General features: G+C 39.9%; 1 protein-coding gene and 1 long non-coding RNA gene across 3 annotated transcripts in view; one reads left to right on the forward strand and one right to left on the reverse strand.

The window, feature by feature from the left end:
* CRYBG3 (crystallin beta-gamma domain containing 3) overlaps positions 1-20,504 on the reverse strand; it is a 126,957-nt gene that overhangs the window by 70,020 nt on the left and 36,433 nt on the right. For both annotated transcript variants that reach the window (XM_081572571.1, XM_081572570.1), the window contains exons 3-4: positions 13,828-14,249; positions 920-6,935 (exon numbers count right to left, since the gene is read on the reverse strand). In XM_081572571.1, coding sequence (XP_081428697.1) covers positions 920-6,935; positions 13,828-14,249 — 6,438 coding nt within the window. The remainder of the gene's footprint in view (positions 1-919; positions 6,936-13,827; positions 14,250-20,504) is intronic.
* LOC145539111 (uncharacterized) lies at positions 3,953-8,210 on the forward strand. The gene is made up of 3 exons (XR_014077577.1): positions 3,953-4,300; positions 4,961-5,624; positions 7,362-8,210. It is a non-coding gene; the product is annotated as an uncharacterized LOC145539111 (long non-coding RNA).

Here is a 20,504-nt window from a genome sequence, read left to right on the forward strand (position 1 = left end):
TTCCAGGAAGAGAACATCTTGAGACAAAGTACAGACATCTTAGAGGGTGTGTAACCAGAGCACAAAGAGACGAGGCTGAACAAACAAAACCTGGGGACCTTGCAACACAGAGTGAAGAGGTTGCACTTGACTCAATAGGCAACAGGGAATCATTAAAGAAACATTTTTGCAAAGCCCAGCCTTTCTTTTAAAAGGATCTTGCCTTACAAGCAACTGGCTGGTATTCAAGTATTAGCACTTGCTACTAAGGGTATTCAAAGTAAAGATACAGCCCTTGGGAATCCTAAAGGAAGTTCCATGATCTTGGGAATGTCAGAAAGGAATGTCTCAGGTTCAGTGAATATTCTGTAGTAAACACTCAAATATTTCTAAGTTGAATAAAAGTGTAACTGAATTTCAAGACATTTTCCAGCTATAATGTTTTCATCTCCTTTTCCTCAAATTAGTCTGCTCATTGCCCTGCTAAGTATGAACAAAAACAAGACCAAGTACAGTGAGACTGTTGTCAGGCAAACACTTAAAATATTTTAAATATTTAAAATATTTTTAAATATTTCAAAATCTTTTCATGAGACACATAAGTTCAATGGAAAGTGACAATCTTTCTACGTTCAATACCTTGAGAAATTCAAAATGTTGTCACGATTTAGTTTGAAGACTAGAAATCAGCAAAGAACTGAGATTATAATTTGCTTCTCTCTTATGCCTTTTAAATTCTGATGAAGCAATTTTGTTTTCTCAAATGTAACAGTCCAACTAAAATACATGAGGTATGATATACTTCAACTAAAGAACAAAGTAACCTCTGGTATTTTTTTTAAACAATCTTTACACAACCTCAAAACATTGATTTTCCTAATAAGCTTTTAGGTCATTTCATGATCCACTACTTCACTAATTAATAATCATAATAACTTACCTCTGTGAATGGGCTTAATCGGCCAGGGGTGTCTTGAGCGCGGAAATACTTTGACATTGGTTCCTGAAAAATTCCACCGAATCTGGCTCCTTTTTCTGAGGAATGGGTTTTAGAGGTCTGCAAATACTGATGATAAGCACTCTTTAGAGAAGAATGTAGTTTGGAAGTAAGGTCAGATTTTTGTAGAAATGAGGCCTTTTCTGGCCACAGACCAATCTGCAGATTAGAGGTAGTAGGCTCGTCTGACATCATATAAGAATTCTTAGAGACTCCAGTACTTTCCTGGTCATCATCAGAGCAAAATGGAAGAGAAGAATCTGGCCGCTTGAAGGTAACAGTTTCCTGCCTTCGAGCTCTCAGACTTCCTTTATGCAGTGGCTCTTCCTCATCTTCCTCTTCTCCGCCCTCCTGTCTGTCATCTTCATCAAAATTCATCTTTAAACGCTCTGATACTGACTGGAGAAGCGATAATACAGAAGAGGGCTGGTTTGCATTCTCTCTTGATTTCGAGGTGCCGTGACGACCAGGTGAGACCTCACTGGACAGAATGTCCTCCTGAGAGCTGTCGTCCTCATAAATGGGAGACAAAGCCAAGGGATAGATCTTGTACCTTTTGGCCTCTACCGATAAGAATGTTTCTGAACTGTCACTATCGAACGCCTCACCTAACTTGGCTTCCTTTTCAAAATGATGGACGAGATCAGTTCTACTCTCAGACCTTTCACAGGCAAAGACAGGCATGCTGTCAGGAGCTATGTGAGGAATTAGGAGGGAATGTGTTCCTCTTACCTCAGTGGTAGCGTACTTGTCCTCATCTTGGAGGGGCTCTTCATACAATATAGTAAAAGAAGAATTTTCTTGCTCCTCCTGAGAAACGAAGGCTAAGTTAGGTTCTTCCTTTTCATCTCCATACTCGAGGTCTCTTGCTTTCTTGTGTACTGCAGTAACAGATGTTCTGTCCAGCCTTCCCATGGTACCCTCGGGTTGAAAGTCCGGCACTGCTAAGGCTGGGGAGCCTTCATAATCCTTGCTTAAGGTAGGTGATTCATAACCCCTGAAGTACGAGGCGAGTCTAGTGTCACACGCTATCAAGCCTGTCTTCGTTTCAGTAGGCTCTTTCTCCACTTCTCTACCACTCCTGTCAGCATCCTCTTGGTATGTCTTTTCAGCCTCAGATATGGGAGATGTGGCCTCTGCCTGTGTAACGGGCAACTCCAGACCTGTTCCATGTATTTTCTCAGAGCTGACCGCTGTGGACAACACTCTGTGTTTCCTGATGGTCCCATCAGAATCGTCTGGGAATGTGCCTTCCATTTCTCTCTTAGAGGGTGTGGACAAAGTTCCCCCACTTGTCTCCTTCACATCTCCCTTACATATTTCGAAGGAAGCAGGTACTGCCTTCTGGGGTGCTTCTTTCATTTCTACAGGAAGCATCATTTCAGTTTTCCTAATAACCCCTTCAGCATCATTTTGGTAAGTGTTTTCCAAGTCTAATAAAGGTCCTTCAGTCTTTGCAGTGATCCCCTCACCATCTTTTCGGTAGACATTTACCACTTCTAATGTAAGGGACATCACCCCAGTTTTGTCCACTTTTCCTTCAGCATCTTTTTGGTAAATACCTTCCATTTCTAGTGTGGCAGGTATTGACTCAGCCTTTTCAACAGTGCCCTCAATAACTTTTTGGTAGATACTGTCCATTTCTGACACAACCAATGTCATTCCCGTCTTACCAACATCCCCCTCGGCATGCTTTTGGTAAATATTTTCCATTTCTAATGTAACAGGTGTCACCTCAGTCTTTGCAATATCCCCTTCAGCATCCTTTTGGCAAATATTTTCCATTTCTAAAGTGGCAGGCAATCCCTCAGTTTTTTCAATATACGTCTCAGCATCCATTTGGTATGCTTCTTGCATTTTAAGAATTTCAGCTGTTGGCTCAGTTTCTGAGGTACTCAATTCGGCATCCTTTTTACGTGCCCTTCCCATTTCTGACATTGGGGGGACTGCCTCATATTTCATAATATTCAACTCAGCATCCTTCTTATTTGGTTTTCCCATTTCTAACATGGAAGGTATAAGCTCAATTTTTCCGATATTTACTTCAGTGTCCTTGTGTATTTTCCCTTCTGACATTGCAAGGGGTATGCTTTTGTTACCGTGTCCTGGCAAGCTTTTTTCAGATAAACATACAGAAGTATCAGACAAGCTGCTTTTAGATGTCCCAGGTACATGAATGTCATCATTCACAAATGGAGGCCATTTGAAATTTAATACAAGAGTTCTTGTATTGTCTGTCTCAGGTTTGTGATTATCAACACACTCTGTTCCCATCTTCTCTTTAGAGTCCCCCTTGCGAAACGAGTGTGTTTTTGCCTTATCATCTAATCCTGTAAGGGGTATGTTTTCAGCTAGTAAAACAGTATCGGATTCCTGCAAATTTATACTATCAGACTGCCTGTCTCTAGTTCCTGAAAAGGGGGATTTTTGGTAGAGAACAATTTCTCTTCCTCTTATTGACTCTGTGTCACTATCTAAGTTACTTACAGCAAAGAATCTACCTAATACTTTCCCACTCATTTCACATGCGTTTTGATTTATTGCCTGTTCTGACACCAAGAACTCCCTTACCATATCACATGGCTTAACACTATCACTATTCAGAATTTTTGAAGTATTAGCCTGAAGTTCAGAATCTGAGGTACCCTGAGCATCATTTGCTACAGTTTCTTGGGCTGAATAAATAATCTGATTGACTAATTCCCTAGCTCGGTTCTCTAACAACCAACATACATTCATTTTATCAGAACCAAAAAGGAGACTGTTCTCACCAACCACAGGTGAAACACAGGCCTTTTCTTCCCCTTGGACTTCAGGTATGTTTTCCACAGCCTGCTCTTCCAAATGCTCTGCGGGCTGGATCTCTGTCAGTGTCACTTCTGATGGGTTTTTCTCAGGGATGTCTTCTTCCAGGGTACCTGGATTCATTATGCCGTCTATGGCTCTATGTTCCTGGCAGGTACCGACTGAGTGTTTGGATTTTAGCTCTTCCCTGACAGAATTAAAGGCTTCCCCAATCAATGTAACACCCTTTTTACAAAAATCACTCTCGAGGTCCAAAAGTTGGGCATGTGTTCCCCTCCTCGCTTCTATGTGCTCAGCAGAGGCCTCAGAACACTGCTGGCTTGAGCTGTTAACTGACGCTGGGGTCCCAGCAACTGCTCCAGTCGCTGCTTCCAAGGGATTGTCAAATTGGGCAGCAGTTGGGAAATCAAGAGATACCATTCCAGTATGATCCCCCAAATGGTCCTGAAGTGGGGTGACTTCTGCCCCTGTGAGGACAGATGTTTTAGATTCCAAATAAGAGCTGCTAGGGTCCAACAGGTTAGTTAAGGAGGCACCTTCATGTGGGACATCTATGGGAACTTTTACAGAACTAACATTATTTGTGGGGTTACGTGAACTTCTAACCATGCTAACTTCAGAGTTACTGGAGGAGGAAGGCAGGCTGAGAGTACCACATCCTAGGGAATGAACATCCTCTTTCTTTCTGAGAGATGAGGCTCTCTTTTCTGATCTCAGCACAGAAGAATTAGGAAGGAAACTTGAATCCTCAGATGCAAAAGCATCTTTTCCCAAACTGATACCAGAATCCAGAAAAGGTGACTTGGCTTTTGTGCTGTCGGTTTCTTGGAATTTGGGGGAAGTGTTAGCTAAGCTGAGTTCTGAAAAATCAGAAATCTTTTTGCTCCCACAAGGAACTGAAGGTGGATGGATCACAGAAGCCCTGGTTGCACAATTCTGTGCCATTTGCCTAGTAACTTTCTCATCATGAACAGGAGGTGAAGTCTCAGGTCTATTACTCTGGAGATGAGCAGGTAGAGCACTGAAGGCTCCCACCTCTGTTCCCTGTACACCCTGATATTTGGAGGCAGAAGGGGAAACCTCAGTTTGGCAACTCTCTTTAAGGCTGGCATCTAAATATTTCTCTTTAATCTCCCCATGATCCATTAACTGAAAAATTTTGTCCTGTTCAACTTCTAGGGAAGTCAATTCTGATAAAGCAGGATTTGCTGGCACACCTGTGATTTCAAGTGGAGAATAAATTTCATCCTGAGAAATGTCTCTGGGCTCTGTTCGGGAAACAGGTATCTTGGAGAGACTTCGAGTTTTTCCTCTTCCAGAATGTGACTCAACAGGAACATTGTTCTGACCACCAACGTCAGCTTCTGGTAACATTTCTGCAATGCTATCAGTTTTGGTTTCCAAGGAGAAAGAAGAATCAAGCTTGTCTGCAGTGCTCTCACTTGCTGTGGTGCTTGATAGCACTGACTCTGCTTTCTCAGGGTCTTGAGATGAAGTGGAACTGTGTCCCCTGGAGAGGCTTGCAGGCTCAAAGCTCAAGTCCACTGCAGGTATGTCAGTGTCACTGGCTTCGAGCTCTAGTGGAAACTGGCACTTCTCCCTATCAGGAAGAACTATCTTGGATTCAAGAGTTGCAGGTGCATGCTCAGAGTGAAGGCGTGCAGGGAGACTCTTCCTGTCTGTGGCCTCCACATCATTTGCCACATGTTCTTGTTGACATTGACGAGACTGACTGGAGATGCCAACAATGTTGACATCTCCAGTTTCAACAAGCACAGAAGAACCTTCATTCTTCAAAACAGGGATATCCACCTGGCTTAGCATGCCGACTCTGGAAACAAAGGTAGGGCATGAAGCACTGAAATCTGACTTTTTATGGCCAAGGCTGGGAAATGTCCTGGCATCAGCTGACGCTTTGGCTTGCTGAGGACTGTCAAAGTCAAGAAGGGATTCTGAAATGTGATTTCTATTAAGTTCAAGATTTAGTTCAGTGGCTATTTTATTTTCTAAGCATGTTACATCTTCTGATTCACTGGTGTGTTTTACAGAGGCAGCTTCCTTTTGATTCATCCTAAAGGGAAGCAATTTGCCATGTGGCCTAACAAGATTTTTGACCTCTGTTAGTAATAGTGGGTCAGTATCTTTGTGTAATGACTCAATTCTATCTTCTGGAGCTTTTACATGACTTGTAGTAGTGGGTTCCTCAACTGATGTGTTTTCTGTTTCTTGCTTGATTTCTGCAGGAGCCAAATTTTTCTGTGTGTCTTGGGCAGATGACCTGTTTCCAGCATTTACAAGTTCTGTGTCTGTTACAGCTTGTTTCTGGAAAGCCATGGGGCTGGTATGATTGGCAGCCTGCTTTGATGAGTTCTCTACCGCTTGCTTGTCAGAACACTTACTCTCTGGCAACTGCAGAGCTTCACGCCTAACTGATTTATTTGGACTTGGCAAATCTGCACTTCCATGTGTGGTAGGGTCACTCCCATCAGATTTACTACAAGAGAAGTCAGAAATAGCAGGGTTCTCAGGCTCCGCCTGCACTGGTATCCCATCACTCATCACCGGGCTGGTTCGTTTTACCATAGTTCCTGGTGTTGCTGTCCTCTGCAAGTCTGGACTGTGAGGAATTTTGCTGCTGTTACTTTCTGTAAACAATGCTGAACATCCCAAATTTCTGTCAGTCTGAGAACCTGGTGCACAACTCAAATGGTGCTGTGAGTCAGAATCCCCAGTGGTGGAGCTGGAGCTAGTCACAGAACGGGATGACCTACTTGTCTCGGGTCCCTCAGGATTGGCTTTATTTAAAACACCCCTAGAAGAAGCCATGTTGGCCAGTTCTTGGTTGTTTGTTGAATGGCTTTCTGTGTTGAGATCTCTTTTGTCATAATCAGAGTCTTCTAACCGGCCTTCAGGCACTTGTCCTTTCACAGGTATGCCTGTGCTAGCTGATGACAGTAATAACACCATTCCAGCCTCCATCTCACTTCCAGGGCCATGATGTGTGTTTGTACTAGAGTCAGAACTTGCATTTTCTCTGTATAAGGGATTCATGGTTTCCGACGCTGTCTGTTGCTTCAAATACTTCTTCATTTGTCTGTGGCCTCGGTAGGTTGCATATGTTACTAAAGGCCTCTCTGATTTACCATCCATTTGTCTGCAAAAAGAACAGCATGAGAGTATCAGGAAAGGTAATTAGTGACACTTAACAGCAATTCCAGAAATCATGATGAAGTGTATCTTTCAAATGCTCCTATTCTTAATATGTCTAAACTTGGGAAGGAAATTCTTGAATGTTTTAGTTCAGGCTGTCTGTATTAAGCATAATACAGATTTGACCAGCAGCACAGGAATGTCAAGCCAGCCTGAATGTTTGAGCTCCTCAGAACTGTCCCTTTCACTTGATTATGTCTGTCTCTCCCATGGTGATTAATGGAGAGAACATGGGCTGACAAACCTCCAATGAGTGCTTGACTGGAAGGAACCACATTCCCTTCATGCCTCATATTGGGATCTCATGGATACATCACTGATTTCTGCACCATATCAGAGTATCATAGCAAGTTTCTCTTCTTTTACTTAGATGTGAATTTGGAACAGCACAGAGGCAGAGAAGTTGTAAAGAAAACACCTGGCAAGATATCTAGCCTGCAGTAAGCATTCAGCATGTATTTAAGCCAATAAATGACAGAACCGCCTTAAAAATCCTCTCTCTTGTTAAGCTCTTCAGAGATTCAATTAGCATGTGCTGTGTTTAGTCACTCAGCTGTGTCCGACCCTTTGCAACTCCATGGACTGTAGCCTGCCAGGCTCCACTGTCCATGGGGATTCTCCAGGCAAGAATGCTGGAGTGGGTTGCCATGCTCCTCCAGGGGATCTTCTCAACTCAAGTTTCCTGCATTGCAGGCAGATTCTTTACCATCTGAGCCACCAGGTTAGCACAGTGAGTATTAAACTGGCTGGGCAAATGCAGAAATCAAAAAAGATTTCTAGCACCAATTCCCAAGTTTTTCTCAGCCCTAGACTATAGTTCCTGATATTCTCAGCATCCATTCTTCTGGAGAATCTATCTCTGGGAGCTCTGATGTTATGCTATGCTGCCAGCCCCAGACAGAAACTCATACCCTCCGAGACTCAGCTCCCAAGTTATTTCTAATGCAAACCCACACCAGGACCTGTTTACTGTTACTAGAATGGGCAGTTAGCCTCTGATCTGTGGGTACAAATGGCCCTGAGCACAGACTTGCCATAAATAGATCTATACACCAATTTATTTCCCCACTAACCTAGTGACTGTTTGAAGACTGACACTGTATTTTCATCATCTTTGTATTTTTAAGTGCCCTACAAAAGATCTGACAAATGGTGTATGCTTAATAACTTTGTGTGAATTAATGAATGGCTTAAGTAAAGCAATGACACTAAATGCTAAGCGATTTGTTTTCGACTTTCTTAATCGGATCCAAAAAAAGCTGATACAAAAGTGCTTTCAATTCTGCGTTCTAGTTAACATTTTAGTGTCTCAACTACAAAAATGTATGGCAGAAAAACCTGATGTATATTCTAACGTTTTCAGGTTAAACATATAATTAACAAAACATTATAGAACTCATACGAATAACTAGGAAATCCAGTTATTCCAATAACTAAAAATGATGTTTTTTTTCTCCCCAACTTTAAAGCAACACCATGAAGAATGATAGATTTGTCTGCATGATAACACACAAAGTAAACTTCTGAGATGTAAAATCTTCATCACCTGGCCCCTTACAAAGTTCTTTAATTTTAGCTGAAACTATTTCAACCTATATAACTGCTGTCCTCTAAAATCCTACTGCACCACTACTGTACAAAATTTGTATTGGTTACATTCATTTATTTTTACTGTCCATTTTAAAACAGGTATAGGAGATGTGTACAGAAAAGCTTTGCCTTGGAGAAGTGATTTTAGCTGCTGCAGGAGTTTCAGGCTAGACCAAAGACAGTTATGAAACAAAGTTAAAATGCTGGATAAGACAACCTGTCTAAGAGAAACACACATATAGGTAAATTTATGTCATTGGTAAAATCCTACTTTAAAATGCATAAAATATTCAGAAAGTATAAGAGCTTTTCAAAACAATACATCAAGATCCAGAAGTATGAAAAAAGACAAGTTTTGTTTGATTTTTCTTTAAAAGTTTTTACATTTTATAATTAAAAACTACTTTCAAGACTGCAATGTTTCCCCTCCACCCCAAAGATCTCCAAAATGTACATGATGTCCAAAGAAACAGTCCATGAGAGAGAAGGATCCAAAGTTTATTCTTCATGTGTAGTAAAACTTAGGTTTCCTTACTACCAACACCATCCTAACCATTTTATTCTATATCAATCCAGTAATGCAACTCTTGATCTAAAATAACTTCTATTAAAATAAACCACAGAGAAAAATCCACTGCAGGAAAATTTCAGTTCACCGTAAGAATGCCTTTTGGTAATTTTGGAGTCTTTTGTAGGGGGGGTTGGGGGAATAATTGTTTTCCATTTGGGGAGTTTTCTGGGTACTTTCAACAGAAATGATTAAATTGATTTATATGAACTAGTTTAAATTTCTTACGAGATAATCTCCTGCAGCACCCTGTATGGAAACGTTACATGCTTGTAACTAAAATATGCACTCTTTATACTAAACAACTACACTGCTACATTTAAAGCACTGAACATCAAATGCAAGCTTAGCTTCATGTATTATAATTAGTCCCTGCAGGTACTAATGAGCCACACTCACACTCTATATAAAGGGTTAGTCATGCCAAGATAGTCTATTTTCTACAGCGTTCTTTCACAGGTTGTAGCTGAGTCTTCACAATTGAATAGTATTAAGAATGTAAAACTGTCCTTTTGTTAAGTTTTTCCCTAATTAAGAAATAGGAACAAAATGGAAATATCAAAAATATATAACTTTACAAATAAGTTAAATATGGAAAATTAAAAAGGTTTTTCACAAAATAAAGAATGTATTGTCATGTGTTATGTAACTGTGCATGGGATATGTAGCTTTTCCTATAAAAGTAGAAGTATGTAATCTGAATAATACTAATAGAAGAGTAAAATATCTAACACACTCAAATATTTAAGGGAATAGATGTACAGATTGAAAATGTGAAAAGGTTTTTATGCATTTCAGCCCAAACATATCTACCTATCTTGTGAAGGCTTTTAAGCCTCCGGGCACTACACATGGCTGTGCTCTATCCTGGATAAATCTGATACAGCTGATCCTACAAAGGTCAACCAAAGACATGCATCATTCTTCAAAGAAAATTCTATAAAGGCTGCCTGAAAATAATAGCGTTAGAGCAAACATCTACCTAATTCACTTTTAGCAAGTATGATTAAGCTACTTTGTTAGCATTAAGATTTATTTTCTTTCAAATTATATAGTTAAGAATATCTTCTCTCACAATAGGGAAGATTTTTAAATTTTCTATGTAAAGAAAAGCTGTAAAACCAGCAATGTTTTAAAAAAATCACAATACAGTTTTGACAGAAGAGTTTCTCATGATGATAGGAATCTGCTGAAAATGGAAGAATTATAGAACATTTTCAAGAATCTCAACCCAATAGCAAAGTAGCTTCCTATACAAATTACACCAGAAGGATGAGTTAAAGTATGGAAAACAATCTAAAAAATGTTATCAAACAGGTTTACTTAAAGGCTTTAAGGATATTAAAAATGAAGTCTAGTCAACTATACATAAAAACAATTACAAAGCTGTTTATTATTTTTAATTAAGTGAAGATGAAATCATTTACAATGCTTTTTGATGAGGATTTTTTACAAACACACTTCAAATTATAGCTAATAACTTGTCTAAAATTTGAAAATTGTGTTAACAGTGATTAAAGTGATGTGATATGAAAGTCATTTAGCCGTGTCTGACCCTATGCAATCCCATGGACTATATATATATAGTCCATGGAATTCTCCAGGCCAGATCACTGGAGTGGGTAGCCTTTCTCTTTTCCAGGGGATCTTCCCAACCTAGGGATCTCTAGTAATTTCAAAAGTATAGATTCAATTTTAAATAAAGTTTTATATTTGAAACATACTCATAACTGACTCAATGAACATGAATTTGAGCAAACTCTAGGAGATAGTGGAGGACAGAGGAGCCTGGTGTGCTGCAGTCTGCAGGGTTGCAAAGAGTTGGACAGGGTTGCAAAGAGCTGGACACGATTTGGCAACTGAACAACAATATATTCTTAATAAAAATGAAATGTCCATGCTTTTAGCAAATTCATATCACAGAAATAAAACTTTAACCTTTAAAATACAGGTTCTCAAAATTATTAGTAAATATCTTCTCCAGATATATTATTGAAATAATGTCTAAAATCAGGTATAAGCAGACTGTAATTATACTGTCAAGATGCACTATTAACCAAAACAGTATTTGACTTTAATATAATAATTCCTAAACAAATTGACAGTTTTTAACAGAACATTACTAACACTATAAATAATTCTTACCCTGATAACCTGTATGATTCTGAAGCTGGACTGGAGAAAGCCTGTGTCTGAGTCAAAATGGGGGCCCAGTGGTCTTTCTCTTTCCTCTAAGAATCACTGTTCTTTGCTGAGGTGGTTTTGGTGAACTGCCTTAAGCAATTATTCTATCATCAAGGAGGGCTTTACTAAAAAGAAGAGGCACAGTATCCTCTTCCATTTTCTGTTTTCTAATATCAAAGGAAATATACCTGACCTACTAATCAAACCCAAAAGAGAAAAAAGAAAAACCACAAACCTTTAATTCTACCCAATTCCCATGTAACCTCAAAATATACATCATTTTAAACTGCTTTAGAGACAAAAAGTCACTCGGAGAGATTGTTAGATGGTTGGTGGGCCCCACTCCTAGAAACTCTGATTCAGTCGGTCTGAGTCAGATAACTTGCATTTCTAATGCTTCCCAGGTGATGCTGATCCAAGGACTGAACTTTGAACAGCACTGCTTTGGACAGTCCTTTATTATGATGTACCCAAATTTAACCATTTGTCTGCTATTGGACATTTGTTACCAATGATGTATTCCTACATATGTTTCAATAAACACCTTTGTATATCATTAGTAATAATCTACAAGCTTCTCAAGGTTCCTGATACATGCAGCCCTCCACTCACAGCACTGTATATGAGCATTAGCCAAGTCAACTCCAATTCCCACAGAGTATTATTGCTTATTACTGTTATCAGTTTAGTAGGAGAAAAGTTCTCACTTTAGTTTGCATTTCCTTGATTGCTAGTGAGAATAAATCTCTTCCTCACTTATCTGAATGACTTGTTTTCATTGTTTGCCCATTTATTCTATTGGTCAGCTAACTAAAATGCTTGTCAGTTAAAGCATTCTCATTTGCCAATTTACGGTATTTATTCATTAACCAATTTACTCATGGTTTTTGACATAAGAGAGTTTGAAAATTGGAAGCAATTTTGTCTACTGACTTTCTCTTTCCAGATACTTTCCGTTGCTATCATGCTTAGAAAACTGCTTCTCACCAAAATAATTTACACTTAGATGCTTTTAGTTTTGTATGTTTCTTAATCATTTTTATTCTACTCTAATTTTAATATAAAATGACATGAGTATCCATTTTTATTTTTTTTCCCAATTGTTACCCAATTTCCTCAAGTTTTCCTTTCTATATGAATACATAATGCTGTCACATTTGAAGGCTCAAATCTCAAAATATACCAGGGTCTATTTCTAGACTGTCTATTCTGTTCCATTTAAGCATCTAGCAAATATTACACCAGTATTATGGCATCATTTCAATTAATGTAGCTTGATGGGCACATTTTAAGATCTGGCAGGGCAAGCCCCACCTCAGCATTCCTGATGGGCAAACCTGAATCCACTTGGGGTCTCAGTTCTCACAACCATAAAATGGGTCTGTACCTACACCTACCTTAAAAGCTTACTATGAGGAACTGACTGAAAGCACACGCCTGAGGACACTTTGAAACTACAAAGGATCACACAATTCTAAGTTGTCATCTATATCTGCCTACAGTATTGATGATCTCTTTAAATAATAAAAATAATTCTCAAGTAGAGGGTAAATTAAAATCAATGAACCAGATCCTTACTAGCTATGAATGAATACTTATATGTTAGACAAAATGTCTAATGCACTCAACATTGTTATAAACATTTTCTGGATAGAAAACATTCCTTCTAACTCATTTGAATAAAAGAATAACAAGTTAGTTCCCATTTGTTAATCAAAGAAAGAAAAAAGGGGTGATGAAGTGCTCCTTAAATTTGTGCAAGATTTCTTTCTTGGAGCTGTGAGAAAGGTTTAAAAGGCTACTTTTATAAATACAGTCAATTTCTTCTCTTAATCCCTTTAATTGGATTCCACAAAGAAACGATATTGATAGAATGTGAACACAAATCATAGGACTATTTTTGTTCCCAAAACGCAGATACTGAACACACTGCCTGTCTGACTACAGAAGAATTCAGACAACAGAAAACATTCCCATTTAAAGAAGTCTTAAATCAGAAATAAATCTTGTGGGCTTCCTTGGTGTCTCCGTGGTAAAGAACCCGCCCGCCAATGCAGGAGACATTGGTTTGATCCCCGGTCCAGGAGGGAACACATGCTGTGTGGCAGCTAAGCCCACACGCCACAACTACTGAGACTGTGCTCTGTAGCCCATGCTCCACAACAAGAGAAGCCACCGCAATGAGAAGCCCACGCACTGCAGCTAGAGAAAGCCTGCGTGCAGCAACCAAGACCCAGCACAGGCAAAAATTAGTAAGTAAATAAAATTATGTTTAAAAAAGGAAGTAAATCTTATACTATGACAAACTTAGCACCTAAAAGATATTAGTACCACCCACTAAAATAGCTCAAAAGACCCTAGATATGGTACACAGAATCACGTAATTTTTCACCTAGTAGCAGGGACATAACTATATTTTTTCAAATCCCCTTAATCAATAGTAGTAGAACTAAGGCTAGGTCCAATTTTTCAGCTAAGCGAATTTTAAACTTACTTCAGCAAGTCACTGGTTTCCTGTTCACTGTCTTGTGTTGTATCCAAAGAAAAGGCATCTGAGAGTTCGGTTGAGCTGGACTCCCGTTCCTCTGCTGGAAGCGCCTGGGTTCTCAGAGAGCCACCAGCACTTTCCCTTTGGCCTCCATCCTCATGACGACTGGGATTTCGTAAGTCTTTCTCAGGTTTGTCATGTTCATCTTTGAAAGAAGACTGCTTGGCTTCACCGAGAGATGATTTTCCTGAGATATTGAATAAGTTACCTAGAAACTGGAAGAAGCTTTCTTTTGGCTGTTTATCGCTTTCTCCTATTTTGGCCTCTGAAGTGGAACTGGAAACGTCGTTGGGCTTTTTGGAATCTTCCCGTGTTGGAAGAGTGATCAGCTGCTGGGCCTGGCTCCTTTTGTCCTCACTTCGGGGAATCTTGGAAAACAAAACAGAGAATATTAAGCATCCACACTTTAAAAAATGACACGGGCTGACTGATAACCTATTACGTGACACTCTCTTTGGTAAAGGCAAGGGATATTTCTGTGAATGAGATGGATGGCTTCCGCTCCCTAGTAGTTTACAACCTACTAAAGGGCACAGTCAGCACAGCGTTAACAACATGATATGGTAAACGTCACAAAGGGAGAAGTACGGTCCATGTGGGAGCCCAGGGGTAACTAGTCTAGGTTTGGGGGCGGTGAGGGCACAGGAGGTAACCTGGCGGGGGGATATGCCCTCGGAAGGAGACGTAGACAGAGCCAGTGGGATGCCTGTGCATCCCCCTCTCTCTCTGCTTCCTCCCCACCCCACTACCTTCCCCCACCCACACATCCATCTTCTCTCCACGTCCAGTGAGGAGTCAGCTTCTAATTTAAAATGATTGGAGGTAATATTGTGAAATGAGAAGAGTGAAAGATTAAGTATGGAGAGATAAGTAAAGGAACATATCATAGCAAACCTTCTATGCATCTAAATTTAGCCTTTATTATTACAGAACTCGGAGAAGGCAATGGCACCCCACTCCAGTACTCTTGCCTAGAAAATCCCATGGATGGAGGAGCCTGGTAGGCTGCAGTCCATGGGGTCGCTAAGAGTCGGACATGACTGAGCAACTTCACTTTCACTTTTCCCTTTCATGCACTGGAGAAGGAAATGGCAACCCACTCCAGTGTTCTTGCCTGGAGAATCCCAGGGACGGCGGAGCCTGGTGGGCTGCCGTCTATGGGGTCGCACAGAGTCGGACACGACTGAAGCGACTTAGCATAGCATAGCATAGCATTACAGAACTAATAGATAGTATTCTCATGTGCTCCATAGAGACAACATCTAAACAGACTTCATCATTTCTGCATTGTGTTAACCCTGAAGCTACCACATGGTAGAAAACTGTTTCTCAAGAAGATGAGGAAAGACAGCAGCATGGTGTATCAACTGAGAGGGAAAGCCCACTATAAACTCTCCATGGTATGCATGGTAGTGTATTTATGTCAAACCTACTCTCCCAATTCACAGCACCCTCCCCTTGCCCTCCCTGTGTATACATCTCTATTCCTGCCCCGGGAACCTGCTGTACAGCTCGGGGAGCTCAGCTGGATGCTCTGTGATGACCTAGATGGGTGGGATGGGGCGGGGGAGGAAGGACAAGAGGAAGGGGATATATGTATGTTAATACTTGGAGCTGATTCACTCCGTTGTACAGCAGAAACACGAGCTTATAAAACAATTATACTCCAAATTAAAAAAAAAAAAACTTGGTAAAACACAAAGCCCTGATATATGCGTTAATGCAGATGGTGGGCAGCACCAGGAATTCTTGCAGATGCTGAACATTTTCAGGGGTGTGTTTTACCTGCTCATAATTAACGTACTAGTGAAGCACTGGAGAAGGAAATGGCAACCCACTCCAGTATTCCTGCCTAGAGAATCCCATGGACAGAGGAGCCTGGTGGGCTGCTGTCCATAGGGTCGCACAGAGTCGGACACAACTGAAGTGACTTAGCATGCGTGCATCCATGCATTGGAGGAGAAAATGGCAACCCACTCCAGTATTCTTGCCTGGAGAATCCCAGGGACAGAGGAGCCTGGTGGGCTGCCATCTATGGGGTCACACAGAGTCAGACACGACTGAAGCGACTTAGCAGCAGCAGTGAAGCACACTCCCATTCATGTGTACACCATGTGGTCGTGCTGGCAGTCCACGCTCTCTCTTGCCTAAAGCATCCTTAGCTTCAGGCAAAGGGGCCAACTCAGCCTGCCTTCCCAACATGCTCACTCACCTACTTGTACAAGGAATGCCGTCTGATAGTATCTGTCAGATGTCACACTCACTGGTCCTTATAAAAGGAAAGCTCAAGTGTGAGTCAGAAAAATATCAGCATGCCAAGGGGAAACCACCTTAGGCCACTGCAGGTTCATAGGATGAAGTTTTGTAAGAAGCTGTTCTTCAAGAAGGCAAGAACATCCAAATGTCATTTGTTCATCCCCTTCCTTGTTTTAATCCAAATTCAAAACAGCTTAAAGGGGTGTTCCACTAACCACTAATAATACTTGGCATATGAATGGTTGTGAAATGTTTAGAACCCATTAGCCTAGGAAATTAATTTCAAGTGAACCATATTTCAAGGTCTGTTCCAACCTTAGGAGTCAGGACTATTTTTGAATAAACACATTAGCATTTTTCTATGTGTTAGGTCCTTAATATAACTTGTGAGTCTTTTACATTTAGAATACCACCAGCCTTCTAGAGTCAAAGTCTCACCTTTTACTGTTTTCAACTGCAACTCAATCCCACACATCTCCACCTCATCCACCCAGCCTTCTGCTCTTTATGGGAGCCTGCTCTATAAATTAACTGCGCTTTCTCCTCGTGTCAACAGCTTAAACAGCCTCTCAATATGATAGCAGAAAATATGCTAGCTGACATTTTGAAAGTGATCATGTGTTATGTTTTTTTTGTCCTTTACCCCATTTACTTTGTTGTAATGGCCAGCCACGATGCTTAAGTGAACTGTAGGCTACTCACCAAAATAACACCAATATTCTTAAAATGCATACAGATTCACAAGGGGGCTTTATAAAATTGGGGCAGTGTTTGTTTGATTTTTTTTTAAAGGAAAACAGAATATAATGATTATATTTTTAACATCAACAAAATCAAGACAAACTTCTATAAAATAAAAAATACTATTTATCTCACTGCCTCAATTATTTTTACTTACTTGACAATTCCTTTCAAAATATAATGGACTGCTTCCAACAGTATGGTACTGGCACAAAAGCAGAAGTATAGACCAATGGAACAAGACAGAAAGCCCAAAGATAACCCACGCACATATGGGCACCTTATCTTTCACAAAGGAGGCAAGAGTACACAATGGGAAAAGATAATCTCTCTTCAATAAGCGGTGCTGGAAGAACTGGACAGCTACACGTAAAAGAATGAAATGAGAACACTTCCTAACACCATACACAAAGATAAACTCAAAATGGATTAAAGACATAAATGTAAGACCAGAAACTATAAAACTTGTAGAAGAAAACATAGGCAGAACACTGTATGACATAAATCATAGCAATATCCTTTATGACCCACCTCCTGGAATAATGGGAATAAAAACAAAAATAAATAAGTGGGACCTAATTAAACTTACAAGCTTTTGCACAGCAAAATAAACTATAAACAAGGTGAAAAGACACCCTCAGAAGGGAGAAAATAATACCAAATGAAACAACTGACAAAGGATTAATTTCCAAAATATATAAGCAACTCATACAACTCAATACCAGAAAAACAAGCAACTTGATCAAAAAGTGGGCAAAAGACCTAAACAGACAATTCTCCAAAGAAGACATACGGAAGGCTAATAAACACATGAAGAGATGCTTAACATCACTCATTATTAGACAAATGCAAATCAAACCTACAATGAGATATCACCTTGCACCAGTGAGAATAGCCATAATAAAAATCCACAAACAACAAGTGCTGGAGAGGGTGTGGAGAAAAGGGAACCCTCCTTCACAGCTGGTGGGAATGTAAATTGATAGAGCCACAATGGAAGACATTATGGGGATTCCTTAAAAAACTAGGAATAAAACCACCATATGACCCAGAAATCCCACTTCTAGGCATATACACTGAATAAAACTGAAAAAAATATATGTACCCCAATGTTCACTGCAGCACTATTTACAATAGCCAAGACATGGAAGCAACCTAGATGTCTTATGACAGATGAATGGATAAAGAAGTTGTGGTACATATATACAATGGAATACTACTCAGCCATAAAAAAGAACACATCTGAGTCAGTTCTAATGAGGTGGATGAACCTAGAGCCTATTATACAGAGTGAAGTAAGTCAGAAAGAGAAAAACAAATAATCGTATATTAATGCATATATATGGCATCTAGAAGGATGGTACTGAACCTCATCAGTATCATCCTCCTAGATGCCATATATGTGTGTTAATGTACAACACAGACATAGAGAATAGACTTATGGACAAGGGACAGGGAGAAGAGGGAGATGGTGAGATGAATGGATACAGTAGCATGGATTCATATACACTAACATATGTAAATAGATAGCCAATGGGAATCTGCTGTTTATGACTCAGGGAACTCAAACTGGGGCTTTGTAATACCCTAGAGGGGTGGGGATGGGCAGGAGGTGGGAGGGAGATTTTAGAGGGAGGGGACTAATGTACACCTATGGTTAATTCATGTTGCTGTATGACAGAAATCAAACCAATATTGTAAAACAATCATCAATCAATTAAAAAAATATATAAAGGACTGTTTCCTAAGCAAGGAAAATACATTTTGCTAAACTAGTGAATGCCTTCACATTTAACCTTTTTAGAGTGATATATATAATTTTTTTAAAAACCACTTAATTCTCTTTCCTTTCAATAATCACTTCTTTGCTACCCCAGAATCCCTGTATCTTAAATGTACTAAGAACATTTTCTCAGTTTCCTTAAATTTATTAGTTGCTTAATTTTTGCCTAATAATCCTATGAGAAATTTGTGTCAATAATTAAAATACCTTCAAAAACAACAACAAGAAAAGTATTTAGAGACCAAAATTAGCAGGAAAGGGCACTGTTATTAACACGACAAACCGTGTATTTATATAACTACATACTAAAAGTCTGATATAAAATAACTGCTCTTAAGCCCTCAGCCTAGACAGCAATGAAGTTCAGCCTGCCACAAGCCAGGACCAATGTCACCTGCCAACTGGACAGTCTGCCACTGATTCAACAAGTGAGAAACAGAATGAAAACACTCAGGATTCAGGCAAACACTAATAAAACATTGATTCCAGTTGTCCTCAAAGATGCTGGTATTCTGCATATAACATATAAAGGCTACTTATGAAGGCATATGCATTTTTGGGAATTTAATTTTTTCCCCTACATACTCAACATGTTGTAATGCAGTGTGCTTAGGTCCAAATTCATCTGTCTGTCTGTCTATCCTCTTTGCTATGTGCCTAAAACAGGGAAACACGGGAAACCATTAGGTACAATGATTAATAAGACTTAGTTGTGGATTCAAGGAGCTGACAGTCTAGCAAGATACTCATCATTACATCACCGTGTGGAACACAGGAGAGCTATGTACACAATGGGTTGGTCAGTCATGTCCGACTGTTTGCGACCCCAAGGACTGAAGCACACCAAGATTCCCTGTCCATCACCAACTCTTGGAGCTTCCTCAAACTCAAGTCCATCGAGTCTATGATGCCATTCAACCATCTCATCCTCTGTCATCCCCTTCTCCTCCTGTCTTCAATCTTTCCTAGCATCAGGGTCTTTTCCAATGAGTCAGTTCTTTGCATCAGGTGGATAGCTTCAACACCAGTCCTTCCAAAGAATATTCAGGACTGATTACCTTTAGGATTGACTGGTTGGATCTCCTTGCAGTCCAAGGGACTCTCAAGAGTCTTCTCCAACACCACAGTTCAGAAGCATCAATTCTTTGGCACTCAGCTTTGTTTATAGTCCAACTCTCACATCCATATATGACTACTAGAAAAACCATGGCTTTGACTAGACAGACCTTTGATGACAAAATAATGTCTCTGCTTTTTAATGTGCTGTGTAGGTTGGTTATAGCTTTTCTTCCAAGGAGCAAGTGTCTTTTAATTTCATGGCTGCAGTCACCATCTGCAGTGATCTTGGAGCCAAAAAAATAAAGGCTCTCATTGTTTTCACTGTCTCCCCATCTATTTGCCATGAAGTGATGGGACCAGATGCTATGATCTTAGTTTTCTGAATGTTGAGTTTCAAGCAAACTGTTTCGCTCTCGTCTTTAACTTTCTTCAAGAGGCTATTTAATTCTTCTTCACTTTCTGCCGTAAGGATGGTGTCATCTGCATATTTGAAGTTATTGACATTTCTCCCAGCAATCTTGATTCCAGCTTATGCTTCATCCATCCTGGCATTTCGCATGATATACTCTGCATATAAGTCATACAACCTTGATGTACTCCTTTCCCTATTTGGAACCAGTCTGTCGTTCCATGTCCTATTCTAACTGTTGTTTCTTGACCTGCATATAGATTTCTCAGGAGGCAGGTAAGGTGGTCTGGTATTCCCATCTCTTGAAGAATTTTCCACAGTTTGTTGTGATCCACACAGTCAAAGGCTTTGGTGTACTTAATAAAGCAGAAGTAG

Source organism: Giraffa tippelskirchi, chromosome 2 (assembly GCF_054371585.1).
Source record: "Giraffa tippelskirchi isolate mGirTip1 chromosome 2, T2T-mGirTip1v1.2.pri, whole genome shotgun sequence".
Taxonomy (NCBI): Eukaryota; Metazoa; Chordata; class Mammalia; order Artiodactyla; family Giraffidae; genus Giraffa; species Giraffa tippelskirchi.